The sequence below is a fragment of the Taudactylus pleione genome, unplaced genomic scaffold, assembly GCF_031769625.1.
Source record: "Taudactylus pleione unplaced genomic scaffold, aTauple2 ptg000154l, whole genome shotgun sequence".
NCBI lineage: Eukaryota > Metazoa > Chordata > Amphibia > Anura > Myobatrachidae > Taudactylus > Taudactylus pleione.
Genome location: NW_028284556.1, coordinates 27,427,133 through 27,448,120, shown reverse-complemented (window position 1 = coordinate 27,448,120; position 20,988 = coordinate 27,427,133). Strand labels below are relative to the sequence as shown.

The window sequence follows — 20,988 nt, the reverse complement described above, 5'->3', positions numbered from 1 at the left end:
GTAACCAGGTGGATAATAAAGTGCAATGTATCCACCTGGTAACCCATTAAAGGTTGATTAGAGGTTGTGATCATTGCTAGGCTGTGTTTTGGATTTTTGCTCATGTATAAATAAATTGCTATATATATCTTTATTGCACTCTGGGCCTGATTCAGACCCGCTCGCGAGTGCTGAGCGCTCGCAAGCAGGTCAATGGTGGCCCAGTGTGCATGCGCACACCGTCGCTCCGGGTCTCGTACCAAAGGGGGCGTGCTGTCGATGTTGAGTGACAGCACGCCCCCTTTGGAGGGCAGGCCGGGGGGAACGCCTACCGTCTGGGGCCGGCTCCATTGACATCACAAGTGACCCACAGCGATGCGAGCGGCCAGGACGCCGCTCTAAAAAACAAGAAGGCCAGCCCTGATTCAGAGCGAGTGCTCTGTCAGAGCGTCCGGCTCTGAATCAGGGCCTCTGTTCATATCACTGGTATATCTTTTGGTATTTATGAAGCACTTTACCATCCCCATTTTGATGGGGTCATTTTAAAAGGTTAAATTATTGGTCTATTTCAGCACTTTAGTAGCACACTTTGCACACACTGCACTTTTTTCACAAAGCACTTTACTACACTTTGCTACAAGATTTATGCACATATATAGATGAACACTACTGCACTTCATTCTTGACCCAGTGGGTTATAAAACGCCATTATACATAAGACACCCTAGTCGCTTAAATCAGTTTCACTTATTAAACTCATTTCTGTGCCATAGACCCCGATGCAATTATTTATATTGGTACAGATGACGTTTTCAGAATACAGAGAAGAGTGGTCTTTTCTAATAAGTAGGTCTAGTCCTGAATTGGGCCGTTCCATACACAGTTTACACACACGCATCTATATATACACATATAACATATATATATATATATATACTGTATATACATACACACATACATATAAATATTCTTACACAGACATATATACCCACATACATGTACAGTATATATTACACATACACACACACATATGGTTATATATATATATATATATATAATATATATATATATACACACACATATACACATATGTATGTTTGTATATATATGTCTGTGTATGTATATATATATATATATATATATATATACACAGACATATATATATATAAACATACATATGTGTATACACACATGTGTACAGTGTATTACACATACACACATATATATCTAAACACAATCATGCATATGCATTACGCACACACACATACCTTGCAGCAGCTGTGGGTTGTAGATGAAGACAGGTCCAGGCACCATGTCATTAGGCTCCTCTCCCTAGCAGGAAAGGAATCACATCATATTGGTCCAGGGCTTAATAATATGATACCCGCTCTCGCGTCTTACAGTTTTGGGTGCTCATAAGCACCACCCTGCGTTCACCACTGGTAACTGAAGGTCAAATGTTTATGAGTAATATAATAACTACTGTATAGGCTATTTAAAAAATAAACTGTTGTCATCAATATTAGAGGAAAAAGACCCTTGGGATGAGAAATGACTGCCGGGTAACCCTTTGTTTTCAAGAGTTTTTCAGGTGCAGCCAGCAGAATAGTTCTAAAACCACCACCAACAACAACTATGGGCCATATTCAATATGGGGCAAAAGTCTGTCATCGGCGATAATTTATCGCTGATGACGTCATTTCCGCCTGTTTCAATTATCCCAATATTCAATTTCAAAGACTTTTCGCCGGTGCGAAAAGTCTTTGTAAAAAAAATGGGTATATGTTTTCTCCATGTAATACATGGTGAAAAAAGTGCAGAATTGGGATTTTGGGGTGCAGAATAAAAGAAAATAGCCTGCAGCCTTTTTAATGTCCCCTAAAAGTCATCTGTGTCAAAAACATTTTTAAAAAATCCTCAGGACACCCAAAAAAATCTACTTTCATTTTGGGGGCGAAAAAAAAATTATTGGGGAAAATGTTTTAAACTACCGAAAATGATTCAGTGGGGTTTCCCATGTATGCGGCTGGTAGCGGCAGGTGCATTTTCTAAAATGCGGCTGGTAGCGGCAGGTGCATTTTTGAAGAATTTTAAAAAATAACTTTAGGGACTTAAAAATATGCTTGTACCCATTTTCATGTGCCCCAAATTTGATAGCTTTTTTTGGAGAGTAAAAATAACAATGCCTAAGTGCTATTCTTCACTAGTTCTTCACAGGCGCATTTATGCACCTGCCACGGCTATATAAAAACCCTGACTATCTTCAGCAGGCCAAATCGGGGGTACCCAAAGCGATTCCCCATGTCAGAACATCTTTTGGGGGTTGTCAGCATGATTTCCCCAAAAACAAACAGCACTTTTCGATACTTACCTTTCCGCCAGGTCCAGTTTTCGCCGGATCCAAATTGAATATGGGGATAAGCGGGCACGCACCCGATACTTTATCCCTGCAAAAAACGGCGATGATGGAAAAAATTCTGACCTCGGACTTTTCTCTTCAAATTGAATATGGCCCTAAAGAGGACACTGTGACTGTGCGTCATGCTGTTGCTGATACGTACTTCTACTTAAGCCTCTATCATTTATTAAATTTCTAGGTCTGAAAGGTTAAATTCTTTACTATACAAGCTAGCCTTCTGTAGTTAATCAGCATGAAACAGCATCCATGATAAAAGATACAAGCGAAACACCATCTGCGTCAGTCCAGCAAGGAGATTTGTCAGTGATGCCACAGAGGCCCTCTTCCAAGCTCAAAAATGTATATGAATTAATTTTTTTTTAATTACCCTGATTTGTAACTTCAAGCATTTGTCAACATCAATTGATTGTAATAGGAGAAGTAACAGTATCAGCTACAAGTTAGCTACATGAGATGGGCATCATCTATGGTGGTGGGCTGTCTGGTAAAGCATAGCTGGTGCCATCATCAGCTGCCATGCTGCTGTCACATGATCACCTACTGCTGTTTACTTTCAAAACTCTGAGTGGCAGTTGGGAGTCAGAGACAGTTGGACTGTCGGCAGGATGGCGTCACATCTGGAGGAAGCCAGGAGCTCAGAGGATGAGGAGTTTTCTATCTACAAGAGAAGAAAGAAGATGATGGCTTTGAAGAAAAGAAGGATATCTGACAGTTTGGAGGAGTCTTGGGCCATCAAGAAGGCCAGAAAGAGGATTTCCACCGAGTCTCGCAAGAAAGGAAGGAAGAAGTGCCTGCATGTGGAAAACAGCTCTGATGATGGGAGCCAGAAATTTTTTTCTATGGATTATACCAGCCAAAAGAGTGATAAGAGGAAGAGAGAGGATCAGATAGAAGAAATTTGCATAGACAGTGGAATGATTGCAGACAGGAAGAGAAGGAAAACATCTGGGGAGGTCATTTACTTTGGTGACTCTAGAAGGAGACAAGAACGAGCAGGTATGGCCGTATCAATATATAAGACATGACAACCAGTCATGGAATAATACAAACCTTACAAGAAAATAACAAAAACAATCTGGACAGTTTAGACCACTCCCAATCGCACATCCGACAAATTATGTACCTTTTGCCTGGTGGTAAATATGACAACCTTTAAGAAGTAATTATTCAATATTATCTGAGGTAATCATTTATGGCCATCACATGCAGTATAACAATAATAGGATTTGCAGCTGAAATTATGAATATAATTAGAAATATGTGTTTCATTTGGCTATAAGTCTTCTTTATCTGTTATTTTCCATCTCTTGGGTCTCTAACTGTTTGCTCAAGTTAGCATGGTCCAAGACTACATCTACTGCCCCTAAAGGGAATGTAATCATGGGTCCCACTTAGGTTTAAGGCCAACCACTAGTGAGGTGATATACTGCCATTAGTGGGGTTGTGGTAATTCCAACGAGAACTTGCTTAATGCTAAAGTGTAGTATATAAAGAAAAAGAGTTTCATATATTCTATGAAAAGAACTACAGTGATGAAATGTGCATTAATCAATAAGCAACCTTAATTTATATGGATAAACATATGCATTAATAAATAAAAAAATGTAATTTGCTGTTCAAGGGACTACCTGGGACTGTCTGTTATTAGTCTTTTTTTATGCAGATAATGATCTCTGTTGCTTTTCCTAAAAATATCACAGTTGGGGCTCTATTCAGCAAACACATTTCTACTAAACAATGCGGATATGAGTGTTACCACATTTTTCAGTACTATTCCCAATATACAGCAAAGTGTTACCAGAGAAGATAACGCAATTATCTTCTCCATTAATACCAGCTCGCACAGTATCACACTGTAGAGCGGAAGCCATTGCTCCCTACAGTTCTTTAACATTTTTGCAACTTATCAAGCATCAAAACATTAAATAAAGGTGTAGACGCTTATTTTATATAATGTCATCTCAGAATAGCGTCATATGAAGAAAAATCCTTCTTTCAGCCTGAAAACAACCAGGATAGAGGGATCTTGTACAATCAGTCCCTGTAGCCGTTCCCAGCAGTATAATGACACAGATTTGTAACAAATGCATATATATCTATATATATATATATAGCCCATCCCTGTACCCCCAGTATGCAATGCCCCCAGTAGTGGTCCCCCTTATGCAGCCCCTTATTAGTTTCCCTTATTCTGTGCCCCCAGTAGCGGTCCCCCTTATGCAGGCCCCCAACAGTGATCCCCCCTACACAGGGCCCCCTGTAGTGGTTCTCCCTATTTAGTGCCCCCAGTAGTGGTCCCCTAGTAGTAAGCCCCTTATATAGAGCCCCCAGTAGTAGTTTCCCCCTAGTAGTAGTCCCCAGTTGAGGTTCACCCTCCCGATGCAGTAGCCCCCCCAGTAATGGTGCACCCAGTAGTAGCTCCCCCCCAGTAATGCTGTCCCCAGAAGTAGTAGCTCCCCCCCATTAATGGTGTCTCCAGTAGTAGTAGCTCCCACCCAGCAATGGTGCCCCCAGTAGTTGTAGCTCCCCCCCAGTAATGGTGCCCCCAGTAGTAGTAGGTCCCCCCAGTAATGGTGTCCCCAGTAATAGTAGCTCCCCCCCAGTAATGGTGTCCCCAGTAGTAGTAGTCCCCCCCAGTAATGGTGTCCCCAGTAGTAGTAGCTCCCCCCCAGTAATGGTGTCCCCAGTAGTAGTGGCTCTCCCCCAGTAATGGTGTCCCCAGTAGTAGTAGCTCCCCCCCTGTAATGGTGCCCCCAGTAGTAGCTCCCCCCCCAGTAATGGTGCCCCCAGTAGTAGCCCCCCCCAGTAATGGTGCCCCCAGTAGTAGCCCCCCCCCAGTAATGGTGCCCCCAGTAGTAGCCACCCCCAGTTATGGTGTCCAATGCAAAACTAATCTATATGCACTGTCCATATGCAGCCCCACCACTCCAGTCCCTCCACACTACAGAATCCTATCTATGACACTTATCTATGACACCTGACCCTCCCTGGCTGGCAGTCCCAACCAGTCCATAGCATCTGACAGTCACTGAATGGCAGCGCAGCAGCTGACTGAAACACGCACTAACTGTGAGATGCGGTAAGCAAAATCAATAAATTTAATTAGTTTTGCATTGGATTTACATATAGAATATTATGGGATATTATTTAAAACAAAAATGCTGTGCTGCTACTGCCAAATATATATCATATAAAAAATGGGTGTAAGCAGAGGGTGGCTTTAAAATGGTCTATTAATCTCATATCTATCTATCTATCTCATAACTATCTAATATCTATCTATCCCAAATCTATCTATATAATATCTATCTATCTAATATCTATTTGTCTATCTCATAGCTATCTATCTATCTTTCTGTCTATCGTGGGGTCCTGGGCAAGTTATAGATGATAATGTGGTTACTTCTGCAACATATGACTTGCAGTAGTGGTGTTGGCATTATGTGGCAATAACAGGGGTGACAAAGGCTGATTGTCTCTGTAATATGTATGGGGGTATCTCTGTTCAGTATATAGCTAATATATATATGGGGGTTTTTCTGTTCAGTGTATAGCTTATATATGGGGGTATCTCTGTTCAATGTATAGCTGTAACACATGTTTTGGCAAATGCAGGGGAGATGTGTGGGCGAGGGGGGGGGTCGAGGGGGGCCCCCAGAGATATCAGTGTACCAGGCCACAAGATTTCTGTTGGCGGCCCTGCCCATGGCTCAACTGAAGATATACCCTTAGTGACCTTCTGTAGCTTCTTTTCTGCAGTCCTCTAACCTCTGCAGCTGCCTAGCACCACCTAGCCTTAAATTGCCCCACCAGCCATAATGCAATCACTATGTGTCCGAGGGAGGGGGTGATTACTCCTTCTAGATGGAAAATGCAGCATTTCCCTTTTATCATGCATTGTTAGGGGATATCGGGCATAGGGGACTAGATAATGATAACCACACCCAGTGCTGTTACATGGCTATGGAAATAGGATGCTTAATGTAAAGGGGCATCCTATAAAGCCCATAATAACATCAATATTTAATAAATAACCCTCATCCCCACCTTAAATGAATAGACATTGCCAAGATGCCACTATTATATTAATATCCCTCATCATTAAATGAACAGTTCCCATCCACTGCTAAATGATTACCCCACCACACCAATAAATTAATAGCCCAGCCCACATCCCCATTACATTAAATAATAATATCTCCACACTAATAAATAGCCAAGTCCTCTATCCAATAACATTAAATTACTAACCCACATAATAATAATAAAATTAATAGCTCAGTCTCCTGCTTAAAAACAGTCTCCCTGCAGCCTGAGCTCAAGGGGCTCAGGGATGCTGTGTATTCTGGTCTCTCCCCATTTACATGCACTGCTCACCTGGCCAGCCCCGCAGGATTGCCCACTCACTGCTGCTGCTGGCTTTTTGCAGGGCTGATAAGTGTAAGTAAAATTTTGTTTTATACAGTTATAAAAATGGTATATATATATATATATATATATATATATATATATATATACACACACACACTATATATCACTATAAAGTTTTTTTTACCTGTATAAAACTCTTCTTTTAAATTGTTCCAAAAATTATTGATTTATTAAATAATCAAATTATGTAAATAAGAACTATTACCCTTATTCAATATAATGTCATTAATAATCTACATATTTATTAATTGCGTTTTACCAAATCAGGTGTAAATAGTTATTTACATAATTTGATCATTTAAAAAAATCAACAATTTTGGAAAATATTAGCCAATTAAATTGTTAAGCAATGGGGCCCACTGAGGATATCCCAGATACACTGATGGTCTGCCCATCCAGCTATTATACAAGTAATATTAAGCAACTGACCGGCACAAGGTGATGCAATATGACACCAGCCTGAGGTGCAAATACCCCTCCACAGCCCATCCCTGACCATTTTTCCAATAGTAGCAATTGATGACCCACTTTCCTCTGTATGGCTGAGTTTATGTGCTCTCTCTGTACACAACAGTATTCTGACTGCATTACAGTTACATAATGGTGTAATACCATACAATAATGTACATGCATTTTACATGTGCCTCTAAGAGCTCTATTTACTACAATCCGCATTGGGAATGCAGATTGTAGTGTGATATTACTCCGGTCAGCTGACATCCCATACTGCACTGGGACCCAGTCACCTGATGACCGGGCCGCAGTGCAGTAAGGGAGACCAGCTGACCAGAGGGAGGACATCAACGGAGCCCCAAACTCCGGTCCCTGGACTCAGGTAAGTACATTTTTTTTTCTTCCTTTCTTTTTTTTTGCAGTGTATCAGCGTGTGGTCTGTTTAGACCACACAGCTGATCACTGGGGGCGACTCCGGGCTCTACTCTACATGTTAGAGCGGAGTAGGAGTCTGGTAACCGGGGGAGACCCTGGATAACGCCACCTCCAGGTGGTGTTATCTTCACAGGGCCTCCCCAGGTATATTTTTCACAATTTATTTTAGTAACTTGCACACAGATCGCATTTCACATGATCTGATTACTAAAAATAAGTGATATGTGGGGTTGGAGTAGAATTTTACAAATTCTACTCCAATTGCCCTGTAGTAACTTTAGGTGAAACTAAAATAATGTGAAAAGGGTGTGAAAACACCCTTTTTCACTTAATTTTAGTAAAACTAATGATAATAAATAGAGCCCTACCTCTGAATAGTAAATGTTACATTGTTCACTTTTTTATCCCTATAAGGAGGAAGTGGTGTTCAGGAAGCTGCTCCTGGAGAAACAGTCTCTACATACATCAAGAGGCTGTCCTTCTGCCATCTACTGGGCCAGGGCAGCTTTGGGAAGGTAAGTCATGTGACTGTGGTTACATAACTCAGGTAACAACTGTGTGACTCAGACATTGTAGTAAAGGAGGCATCATGAATATATTGTCATTGTCACTCCATGTATGTCATTAAGCATAACCATAAAGCAGTGGGGCAGGACCAGATTAAGGCTTGTGGGGGCCCCTTAAATTACGGGGGCCCCTTCAAGCCACACGGAGCTTCCCCCTAAGCCTTCTGCCCTCCTACCCCCAAAGACTCTGCCACTGACTTATCTGAGTGACGGGGTGCAGGCGTGACCTCCTCCCGGCAGAGTTGCTGCCTGGTCCTCCAATCGGCATCACGGACGTAATGTGTCACGTGGCGCCAGTGAGAAGAAGACTCGGGAGCCGCTCAGAGCTGTATGCAGCGGCACTGTCACTGGACACCTGTTCTCGGCAGGGTAACACTGATCCTGTGTGGGGGCCCCTCCATGTGTGGGGCCCAGGGATGACCGCCCCTGTCGCCCCCCCCTTTAATCCGGCCCTGCAGTGGGGGCAGGATTTAATGGCACTATTCCCCTCAGTCACATCATTAATCTGGGAATATTCTGGAGTCTCATTCCAGGAAAGTTGCCGGGTAGGCCTTACTCCTGTGCTGGCTGACTGCATATTACTATTGTCATTTACAGAAACGTCATCCACTGTCTACTCTGTTATAGAATCAAATAATATCTAAAAATTAAATTTTTTTTTACTTTAATGACACTGGAAATACAATATACTGCTAACCTCTAAAGATATGGAGCTACCTGGATACGTATGGAGATAATAAAATGTAAGTACAAATATTATTGTGTGTGTATGCCTCTATCACCTGTAGGTCCTGCTGGCTGAGGACTCTCTGACTAGTCAGCGACTGGCAGTGAAGGTCATCAAGAAGAGAAATCTGCTATTGAAGGACCCGGAGCTGGTGTTTGTGGAGCGCAGGGTGCTAGAGGTTGCGTCTGGTAGTGCCTTCCTCATCCATGGTCACCTTGCCTTCCAGACCACGGTACAGTGTATTTCTTATTAGACAAGGATCATTAGTTGGGATTCTTTATTTATATTTACACATTTAACATAAATACAGGATTCATCTCTTCTTGGGTAATAATGTTACTATGAGCCAGTACGCTCACTTGGAGTTGTTGCCTTGTTCTCCTAATAAAATGTATTATATGACTATTGTGTGTGTCCAATGAAACAGAACCATCTATTTCTGGGTCTGGAATACGCGAGTGGCGGGGACTTATACCAGTTCCTGCAGAGGAAAGGCCGCTTGGACATCACCAGCGCAACGTAAGCACCTCAAATACAACAGACATGTACTGAAATGAACTGTAACAGGGTGTGCACAGATAGGGACAGTATAAGGGTTGTACTCCTTTTGTAAATTCCCCTCAATATTTCCTACCCCTACACCTTTACCCAAAGCTGGGATTCTAGATGGCCCAGCAGCTAACATTACTGGGGTACTTTGTCCTTATCAATAGAGCTTGTTTAAGATAATAATACTCAGTTTTGAGCTGCATTACATCTGCATTGAGAGGAGTTAGACTTAAATAAAATGCAGACTTTAATGTACATGCCCCCATCCCATATACCTGGGCCATCCTCTCCAGGGAATGGCAAATGTTCAATGTAATCTTTTCATTAAGGTACGGTCTGATCACCTTAATTTGGTCTTTATGTGGAATGTGAGTATGGATAGAATAACATGCAGGGGCACAGAGAGAAGGGGGAGCAGATACTAATTACCGGGGCCTGCACTTGTTTGAGGGGCTTGGCAGGGTGCCTGGGCCAGCTGTCGAGGGGGATAAACACCCCCCTTTGCAGGTGCACATAGTATTTTCCACTAATTTTGTGCAGGGGGATTTGACCACACCCCCTATATATCACCTGGTCCCACCATTGTCTTGATAGCCCTGCTAACATATGGTCTATTAGATCATGGAATGTCTTGCATATATGTCAATGTGCTGATCATGTGGGGGCATAGTTGTGAGAATGTGTCAGTGATAATAGGGTGTCATGTGACAGGGGCAGTGTTATGACATGAGGAGGCAAGTGGGGATATCAGGTTTTCTACCTTTTTCTAATGTCAACAAGTTACAGTCATTTCCTCTCTTTAAGGTTCTACGCAGCTGAGATCACATGTGGTGTACAACACCTGCACTCTAAGGGTGTCATCCATCGGTAATTATACTAATAATTCCAATTTCATACATAATCAGGTCACAGTGATGTGCACTTTCTTATTACGCTTAAAGTAAGAACTGAAATCACTGTAATCACTAGGTGGCGCTGTCTGCAAAATGTGACTCCTGTAATACTACTGGTAATTCATGTACAGTATATATTTTTCACTAGACAAAACAGTTCTCATTTATTATAAATCTTTCTTTTTAGAGACCTAAAGCCAGATAACATCCTGATGGCAGAGTCTGGTCATCTGAAAATTGCTGATTTCGGCCTGGCAATCGATAACATCTTTGGTGACCAGACAGCCACAGCCTACACTGGAACCCCTGGATATATGGCACCAGAGGTGAGGGGTATAATATATTATTACTATCAGCAGCATATGCTCCGGCTTACGCCTGGCAGATGTCACATACACTTATTACATTATTAATCAATGTTTTTTGCCATTTGTTTTGACTGAAAAATACAGTGTATACATCACTTTTAGGCATAAAATGTAAAAATCTTTTCTAAAACATTGAAAAAAACTCTCCATATGGAGAAAACAATGGTTACACCACACACAAATAAAACATTATGGGCCTAAGTCAGAGGTGGGAGCAGACGTGACTGTGTCTTTGGTGATCACCCGTATGTGATACTATGTAATGCCACTACACAGCCCTTCCCTGGTGTACATCTGTGTGTGCAGGGACTGAGACGTCACTATGGGCATATGTAAATGCTGTAATACTGCCTGGTGCATCTGTAGTCACCACCATCGGTCACACCATAGAAACTTATACCAGCCCTATGGCAGGTGCAGATTATACAAGTATGGCCTCACTGTGAGTGATTGAGCATCCATGTACACAAACACGTTACTGACACGCCCATAAGACAGCCCATCTCTGTGCATCTGTTTAGCCATCTCCCAGTCACCACCCAGGAATGCCAAGCACTTCTCCTAGACATGTCTGATGGTGTGCGGTTCATCAGTGTCTTTGTGCGCACACACTGCGTAACACATGCGCCGTAGGAGTTTTAAGGATTTTTGGGTAATTGCAGTAGCAAAACACTGCCCAACTCTGTGACCATCGGCATTGCATCCAATTCAGAATCAGGCCCTATATGTCCTGTCAGCATAAGTGGTGCATTCGCCATCATTCATTGACAAGTGGGTCGCTAGTGCTGGTGATCATCATCATCAGTGAATGTGCACATGTCCCTGACCTACCCCAAATAATAATTCTGGCCTCCATCTGTTCATAGCTGTGCCATCACACCTTTATTGTACTCTTAATAAGAGTGTCACTCACCTGCCTACCCAGGAGCAAGCATGTGTGACAGCAGTGCTGGGAAAGTACTCTGTGGCATCCTGTGCCAGCCCCTGAATATGTGACTTCATGGTGTTACGACACTCCAGGCAGCTCTACAGGGTGTGTGTTTGTAGTGACCAGGCACCCTGCAAGCCAAATACAGGAGCCTGGGACAGATACAGTGCCATACCAAGGGCCCTGCACAATGACACTGCTCACACTTCCCTAATAACATCACTGAGTGGCAGATTCACTGTGAGTTCTGTCCGTGGAAGTCACAGCTAAGGATGGCCATCGACCATCGATATTTAACAAGCATTAATGGTTTACTACAAATGGGCAACGGTTTTGCTATCGATTGCAGAGAGCCAATGGAGCTCAATGTTTTTTCTTCTACAGAGAGACAAGGGCCCTCATTCAGAGCCGTACGCTCTGAGCAGAGCGCACGCTCTGAATGAGGGCCGGGCTCCATTTTCATGGAGCGTCCTCCTGGACGCTCGTATAGCTGTGGGTCACCACCCACAGGCTATACGAGCGTGCTTTGTGATGGCCGCGATGGTCGAGACCATCGCGACCATCGAAATTGCGAGCCGGAGCCTGCGGTTGAGGTTTTCAACCGCAAGCTCCGGATTGATTTTGGCTCTATCAGAGCCAAAATCACTCCCACTGACATCACTAGTGATGTCAGTGGGCCGGCTTCTGACTGGAGGCGTTCCCGTGGGAACGCCCCCGTCAGGGAGGCACGCCCCCGGCACGCCCACCAAAGGGGGCGTGCTGTCAATCAACATTGACAGCACGCCCCCTTTGATCGGACACAACGAGCGAAGGACTTTCCTTCGCTCGTCGCGTCTGGCGCATGCGCACGACGGAGCATGCTCAGTGCATAACATCGACCCACTTGCGAGCGGACAGCCGCTCGCGAGTGGGTCTGAATCAGGCCCAAGGAGCTTAGCTGCACCCCCTGGTAGTTTGCTAAGTCCCACCCCACGTTTTATATTGGCCCGCGACCCACTATTTACTAGGCAGCAGTGGCCATCAAGTGGTGCAAACCATCAATGGTTTTCCATAGATGTTTTGTTTTGCACCATCGATGGTTATCATCGATGGCACCATGGAAGGTGACCATCAATAGAAAGCCCTATATGACCATTCCTAGTCATGGTTGTGACGTTTTGAGCCACTTCAAGCAATTTGCGGCAAAGACTCAGCTAATAGAATGCTGCCCAAAGTGTTACCTACTGAAAGAGGTGGGATAATAGCAAAGAACTAGTGCCAATGAGACACAGACACATGGCATATAGTAGATAATGATAGAGTAACAATGTGCTATAATATCTCTCTTATGGTAGATGCTGGCAGGAGAGGAGTACAACGCTGGAGTGGATTGGTATTCATTTGGTGTCATCATTAATGAAATGATTACCAGAACCCGTCGCTTCCATCCCAGACGGTTCCACGAGGCAGAAGCTGTGGCTAAAGACATCGTTAAGCAGCTCCTGTGTAAAAATCCATCCAGGCGTTTGGGAGTCACCGGAAACATCCGCCAGCATCCTTTGTTCCAGCGTATGGATTGGGTCTCGCTGGAAGCCCTTAGACTCCCACCACCACATGTCCCTGACCCAGTAAGTATAGGAAAAAAAGCAGTTTTGCACAATTAATGCATTTAAAGATAATAAGGGTCATTTACAAATATAATAAAAAGATGAAAGTCAACTATCATTTTATGATGAGAGGACATCGCTCAGCCTATCCACATGGTGATCACTGTGGCATTACCTGCTTTATTTAGCTAGTGAAATAAATGCAATCACATTGCACCCATATGTAGTAAGTGATTTCATGTACATTATTATATTGAGTCCAGCCACTGCCAACATGGAACTCCGGAGAGCTAAGTATTGAACATGGGTGCAGGGTGTATGTCAGGGCAGCTACTAGGGGGGCACGTGCCAGTGACGCTGGTCTTGGGGGCACTGAGAACAGGCTGCTGAGCGGGGGCCTAAGGTACCTGGCTGTTAGTGTGGGTTTGGAGCTGCACGCCAAGACTGGCAGGCAGCCGCCCGCTGCCCTGCAGAGACACAGAGCTGTAATCATTCTCATGTAGCGCCAATTGAGAGCCAATCAGAGCTCGTGGACCAGCTGCAAATCAGCAGCGGCTGCCGATCTGCAAGCTCTGAAAGGCCCGTGACCGGTGTCACATTAGAATGATGGTGGTGTTTGTCTCTCAAGGGCTGTGGACAGTTGCCTGCCAATGCAGGCATGTGGACCCAAATCCTTAGCTGGAAAGCAAGCTTGCCAATGCGTCGTGCAGCTCCAACTTTTAGGGTGAGGGGCTTCAAATCCTGGGAACAAGGTGAGAGGCTTCGGGGAAGGAAGGGGGACATAAATGTGTAAGGTGCATTATGGTGGGTTAATGTGTAAAGGGTATTACTGTGGCATAATGTGTAAGAGGGCATTATTATGGCATAATGTGTAAGGGGCATTACTGTGGCATAATGTGTAAGGGGTATTAAGGTGGCTTACTGTCTAAGGGGCATTACTGTGGCATAATGTGTAAGGGGCATTAGTGTGGCATAATGTGTTGTAAGGGACATTACTGTGGTATAATGTGTTGTGGGCATTACTGTGTTGCGTAATGTAATACATGAAACCACACACCCTTTTCAGGAGTGCACATGCATTGCACGTAAAAAAATGTCTTCTTTGTTGTTTTTTTGGGGGGAGGGGCCAAATTACTGCCTTCCCGCCGGTGAGAAAAATCCTAGTTTTGGCCCTGGTATGGTTTGGGCCCCAGTAGACTTTGCAGCCTACAATATATACACCGCACACCCCGCACCCTTTATACAGAGGCCACTGAACAGGACCACACTACACTAGTCTGTGCCATCAGCGGATCCATAGATACATGTCACATCTTACTTTTTTCTAACACTTTTAGCTTTTATGAATTTGAAATCAGATTTTAGTACATGGATGTTTATTTGTCTCTTCTTCCTGTAGCCCACCATTGAACACAGCTCCCGAGGATGTAACATCGAGGAGATGGAAGCAGCAGAGGCTCAGATAACACCACTGAGCTCAATGGACCAGGAGCTGTTCAGAGGGTTCTCATATGTGGGCTCCAACTGGAGGACCTTCCCCAGAACACCAGCCTTCCACCTGCATGGAGCGAGATGGCCTAACACCTGGAAGATGGTTATGGAACGAAGAGATGGTTTTAAGCTGATGGTTTTCGTATTCATGTTTATATTTTATGTGTATATTCTCTATATAAGTTAAGAGTATAATTTGAACACATTTTCTTTTCTATTCTTCTGAGGTCACCTCTGAGGATGTGCTCTACAGATTATGTCACCACCTCCCAGCAGGAATAGTCTAGACTTCTCGCTGGATGAAGAAGGTAAATTCTAAGAGGGTGACTTATACATCTCAGGGCTCATGTCTGTCACTCAGCAAATCAGTTGATTGATGCTGATGATAATATTGAACTTTGAGTTTTTATAGTCAGCTCCTCTATGAAAGTGTCTTAATTATTAGATTCATACACAGCCATGGTTGTTCATGAGATCTCTGTTGGCATTTTAATATAGAGTACCCCATACTTCAATCTCTGTAATTCAAAATCAGGCCCCATATATCTGATGACATTATAATGTAAAATATTCCCCTCCTTACCAATCTCTGCAATAATGCTAAATGAGACCGTAGATCTCTAGCAGCACAATATAATACATAATATAATACAGCATAATATAATTTAAATCTACCTTCTATATAATATAATATAAACTCAGATCTCTGAAATAATTATGAGACTGAGCCAGGGCCTTTCTAGAGAGGAGGGGGCCCGTGTGCAGTCTCCCACACGGGCCCCCTCCTCTCCACCCGGCGGCCAGCTGCGCACTGAGCTGTTCGCGGCCAGCGCTGGAGTTATAGACTCTGGGCACTGCAGCGGTGTCCATTTTCCCTGTACTGCGCATACAACGGGAAAATGGCCACCGTGGCCATTTTCCAGTCGTTTTACAGCGCAGGACCCCCGCACCGACGTGGGACTCCGGAGAGGTACGTAATATTATGGGTGCAGGGTGTGCGGTGCGTGGCCCCCTTGGACCCAGGGGCCCATGTTCCCCGCAAACACCCTGCACCCATACCCATTATAGATACGCCCCTGGACTGAGCCCACTCCCAAAAGTTTTTTGGTATAATTATTATGGAATTAGATCACATATCTGTAGGGTGAAACAATTAAATAACTTACCCCTCCTGTGGTGTCTTGCTGTCTGTCTGTGCACTGTACAGGCCATGTGACAGCAGCCTGCACTCCGATTAGTGAATAGTTTCAGACATTCACTAATTAAAGTATGGAGACCTCCAGCTACTTCATCTTGTGAATGACCAGCACCATCCACCAATCAGTTTGCTACTGTGTAAGATGATCTCATACCCAGTCACTGTGCAGCCACACAATGTATGACTGAACTTGGGGAAGGGGATGGCCTATCCCATTTGGTTACGCGCCTGCTGTCTATGTGATATTAGGTAATGCAGGATAGGGAATATATTACCTCACATACTGATTAAATGAGTAAATGAACAATAACATCCTGTGCATCCCTTGTTTTATCATATAGGGGCCTATTCATCATCACTTAATTTCTACAAAAGCAGGGGAAAATTAACATTTTCACCTGCAATTGTAGAAATTAAGTTTCGGGCCATTCATCAAGAAGGTATCTGTGATATCTCCTGCTTACCTTCCTCTTGCTGAATGGGCCACTAGTATGGGGTCAGAATTAATCAAGCTCCGAAAATACAATATTTTCGGGGCTTGAGTGCGGGAGCATTCGCCATCTTTAGATGACAAGTGCTCTGGCTCCAGCCTCGCAACAGTCCCTGATAGCGAAGAGGGTTCTTTCGGATCCCTCCACCCCTGTTCGACTCCCTTCTCTAGACGACGGGGCTCTTGTGCGCATACGTGACCTGTAGGTTACGCATGTGCACTTGTCTCACTGCTCTGAAAGGAACAGTGAAACAGTTCGGGGAGACAGCTGATTTTCGGATCAGCTGTCTCCACCCTGGAGCAATGATGAATTGCTCCGGCGCTTGCATCGAGTTAGAATATTAATTATCGGGGTCCGAACCCCGATAATTAATATCATGAATAGTCACAATATGAAAGATCTAATGATGAGGGTGCTGGGTATAGAAAAAAGACATATGGGCAGGAGATGACAATGCATGTTGGAGGCCTTCTGCATCCATAGTGCAGGATCACACAGCAACAAACAGAATAAGATACTGTAGTGTGTGTGTTTTTTACCATAGAAAACACACATTAAAGTCTTACTTTTTTTTTCTTATTATACAGCACTTCAGAGCCATGATGAAGAAAAGAAGAACATGTTTATGTTTTTAGAATTTTTACATTTAGATACATTAGATGTTATTACTATTATTATTATTTCATTGTTATTACTATTATTATCCCTTTTATTTTTATTATCATTTTAACTATTATTACTACTATTTTTATTATTGCTAAGGGGAAGGGTTAAGGAGGGGAGATTTAATTGGGGATAGATGAGTTAGGATGGAACTAATAATAATAATAATAATAATAATAATATTAAAAAAAAGAAACATCAAAGGTGTGTGACTGGCCGGCAATTTAGGGGAGGTGGAGGCCGGGTTTTATTATTATTATTATTATTACTTCTACTACTATGGCTATTATTGCTAAAGGGAGGGCTTAAGGTGAGAGTTAATAGGGGAGAGAGGAGTTAGGGGACCAGGGGAGAAGAGAGATTATTTAAACTAATAGCAATAATTATAATAATAATAAACATCAAAGGAGTGTGACAGGCCGGCTATTTAGGGGCGGTGGAGGCCGGGTTTTATTATTATTATTACTACTGCTATTTTTTTATAGGGAAGGGTTAAGGGGAGAGTGAATAGGGGAGAGATGAGTTAGGGGGGACCAGGGGAGAAGAGAGATTATTTAAACTAATAACAATAATAATAGTAAACATTAAAGGAGTGTGACAGGCCGGCTATATAGGGGTGGTGGAGGCCGAGTTTTATTATTGTTATTATTTTAATAATTACTACTACTACTGCTATTATTGCTGAAGGAAGGGTTTACGGGGAGAGTGAATAGGGGAGAGAGGAGTTATGGGGGGCCAAGGGAGAAGAGAGATTATTTAAACTAATAACAATAATTATAATAATAATAAACATCAAAGGAGTGTGACAGGCCGGCTATTTAGGGGAGGTGGAGGCCGGGTTTTATTATTATTATAATTACTTCTACTACTATGGCTATTATTGCTAAAGTGAGGGCTAAAGGGGAGAGAGGAGTTAGGGGGGACCATGGGAGAAGAGAGATTATTTAAACTAATAACAATAATAATAGTAAACATTAAAGGAGTGTGACTGGCCGGCTATATAGGGGTGGTGGAGGCCGGGTTTTATTATTGTTGTTATTTTTATTATTACTACTACTACTGCTATTATTGCTGAAGGAAGGGTTTAAGAGGAGAGTGAATATGGGAGAGAGGAGTTAGGGGGGCCAGGGCAGAAGAGAGATTATTTAAACTAATATCAATGATTATAATAATAACAAACTTCAAAGGAGTGTGACAGACCGGCTATTTTGGGGCGATGGAGGCCGGTTTTTATTATTATTATTACTACTACTACTATAGCTATTATTGCTGAAGGGAGGGGCTAAGGAGAGAGTGAATAGTGGAGAGAGGAGTTAGGGGGGAACAGGGGAGAAGAGAGATTATTTAAATTTATAACAATAATAATAATAATAATAATAATAATAAACATCAAAGGAGTGTGACTGGCCGGCTATTTAGGGGAGGTGGAGGCCGGGTTTTATTATTATTACTATTACTACTGCTATTATTGCTGAAGGGAGGGGTTAAGGGTAGATTAAATAGGGGAGAGAGGAGTTAGTGGAGAAGAGAGATTATTTAAACTAATAACAATAATTATAATAATAATAAACATCAAAGGAGTGTGACAGGCCGGCTATTTAGGGGAGGTGGAGGCCGGGTTTTATTATTATTACTACTACTAATGCTATTATTGCTGAAGGGAGGGGTTAAAGGGAGAATGAATAGGGCAGAGAGAAGTTAGGGGGTCCAGGGGAGAAGAGAGATTATTTAAACTAATAACTATAATAATAATAAATATCAAAGGTGTGTGACTGGCCGGTTATTTAGGGGTGGTGGAGGCCGGGTTTTAACTAAAACATGGTACAGATGTGTCCATATAAAAATAAAACCTACAGTTTGTGTTTTAGTTATTTACAAAAAAATTGACAGTACATATCTCTGTTACTGTCATTATTGTTATTACAGCAATTATTATTGTTAGTATATGAAAGAAATATGACCGCATGTTAAGGGTAGATTGAATAGGAGAGAGATGAGTTAGGGGGACCAATGGAAAAGAGAGAAGAACTTGGATTTGTTCCCTATGATGGAGTAAAAGGAGTAATAGCTAGAGAGAGAAGAAGTAGGATAGGAAACAGGGTTAGAAGGTGGCAGGTAGAGATTTCCTATCTGATAGATTCTATGTTGGAGGTGAATAGATGACAAAGTCAGAGGCAGATAGAGGAGGAGATATAGGCAGATAGGGAAGGAGATATAGGAGTGGGGGAGGGCAGAGAAGGTGGTGATGAGACACTGGTAGTTGGAGGATTTGGAGGAGATAAAAGCCTTGAAGAACACACCATCACCTGGTTGAGTGAGTAGAAAAGAAGCCACCGTAGTAGAGAGCTTTGGGAGAAAGCAGGGTTTTAGTGATGTTAAGGAGGAAGATGAATAGGTCATGAATGGGGGCCATTTTATTATTAGCTACAAGTTTAAAATGTGTTATTTCCAGTATATAAACTTGCTATCAAAACTAATAATAATTATAATAATAATAATAACAGTATCAAAGGAGTGTGACTGGCCGGCTATTTAGGGGTGGTGGAGGCCGGATGAAATAAAACATGGTATTATAAAACAAACAGTTTGTATTACAGTTTTTTTTTTTAATTGACAGTACAAATCAGTGTTACTGTTATTATTATTATTATTATTATTATTATTATTATTATTATCTGAAAGAAATATTACTTAACATCAAGGGCCGTATTCAATTGCCGGCGAAAAGTCCTGGACTTTTCGCATGCTGGAGATTTTGCCGTCATCGCTTGCTTTGCCTCCGGGAAAGTATCACGCTCGTTACCGCTTTTCGCCCTATTCAATTGCAAAATATGCGAAAACGCATCCCGGCGAAACTCAAATTGGCGAAAAGTCCTGTCAGAAATGGGGAAATCATCCTGACACCCCCCAAAAGATGCACTAACATGGGGGATCACTATGGATCCCCCCGAATAGCCCTGATGAAGGTATTTGGGGTGCTTAAATGCTCTCAATTAGTGCTATTTAGCGTCTTTTCACAAGTGGTGAAGAATAGCATCTAGCAGGTTTTTAAGGAGAAAATAAGTAGTCCCTACAAATTTGGGGTACATGAAAATGGGTGCAAGCATGGTTAAAAATCGCTAAAGTGCGTTTTTTTTTTAAATATAAAAACTGCACCTTCAGCAAACACCTGCAATCCAAAAAACACATGGGGAATACTTGGGGGACCCCCTGGAGTCTATTTCACTAGTTTTTAAGTTTGTCCCGCAAATTTTATTTTTTTCGCCCCCAAAACATTTTTTAAGCTTTTTTGGACACAGTTTACCTTTGGGGGACTGTCACAAGGCTGAAGGTGTGTTCCCGCAACTTTGCACCCCAAACTCCCAGTTCTGCCCTTTTTTCCGCCTCCTTTCAGAGTTGAATCTTTCCCGCTGGTTACAAGGCACAGACTTTTCGCACCGGCAAAAAGTCTTTAGAATTTAATACAGGGAAAAGTTCTCGCCTGGCGAAATTACATCGCCAGTGAACTTTTCGCCGATCTCGGCTTTTCGCTGGCAATTGAATATGGCCCTAAGGGTAGATTGAATAGGGCAGAGATGAGTTAGGGGGGCCAGGGGAGAAGAGAGAAGAACTTGGATTTGTTCCCTATGATGAGGATGAAGGAGTAAAAGGAGTAATAGCTAGAGGGAGAAGAACTAGGATAGGAGACAGGGGCAGAAGGTGTCTGGCAGGTAGAGATTTCCTGTCTGATAGATTCTATTTTGGAGGTGAAAAGATGACATAGGCAGATTGGGAAGTAGATATAGGCAGATAGGGGAGGAGATATAGGCAG

The 20,988-nt window shown here is 42.8% G+C and overlaps 1 protein-coding gene across 1 annotated transcript; it reads left to right on the top strand.

Moving 5' to 3' along the window:
• Positions 1-3,003: 3,003 nt before the first annotated feature.
• LOC148521964 (protein kinase C delta type-like) lies at positions 3,004-15,144 on the top strand. Its single transcript, XM_088474329.1, has 9 exons — positions 3,004-3,394; positions 8,132-8,232; positions 9,072-9,242; positions 9,438-9,529; positions 10,364-10,426; positions 10,640-10,778; positions 13,083-13,355; positions 14,734-14,967; positions 15,079-15,144. Exons 1-9 carry the CDS (start codon positions 3,004-3,006, stop codon positions 15,142-15,144), a joined length of 1,530 nt encoding a protein of 509 aa, XP_088330455.1.
• The last annotated feature ends 5,844 nt before the right edge of the window (positions 15,145-20,988 follow it).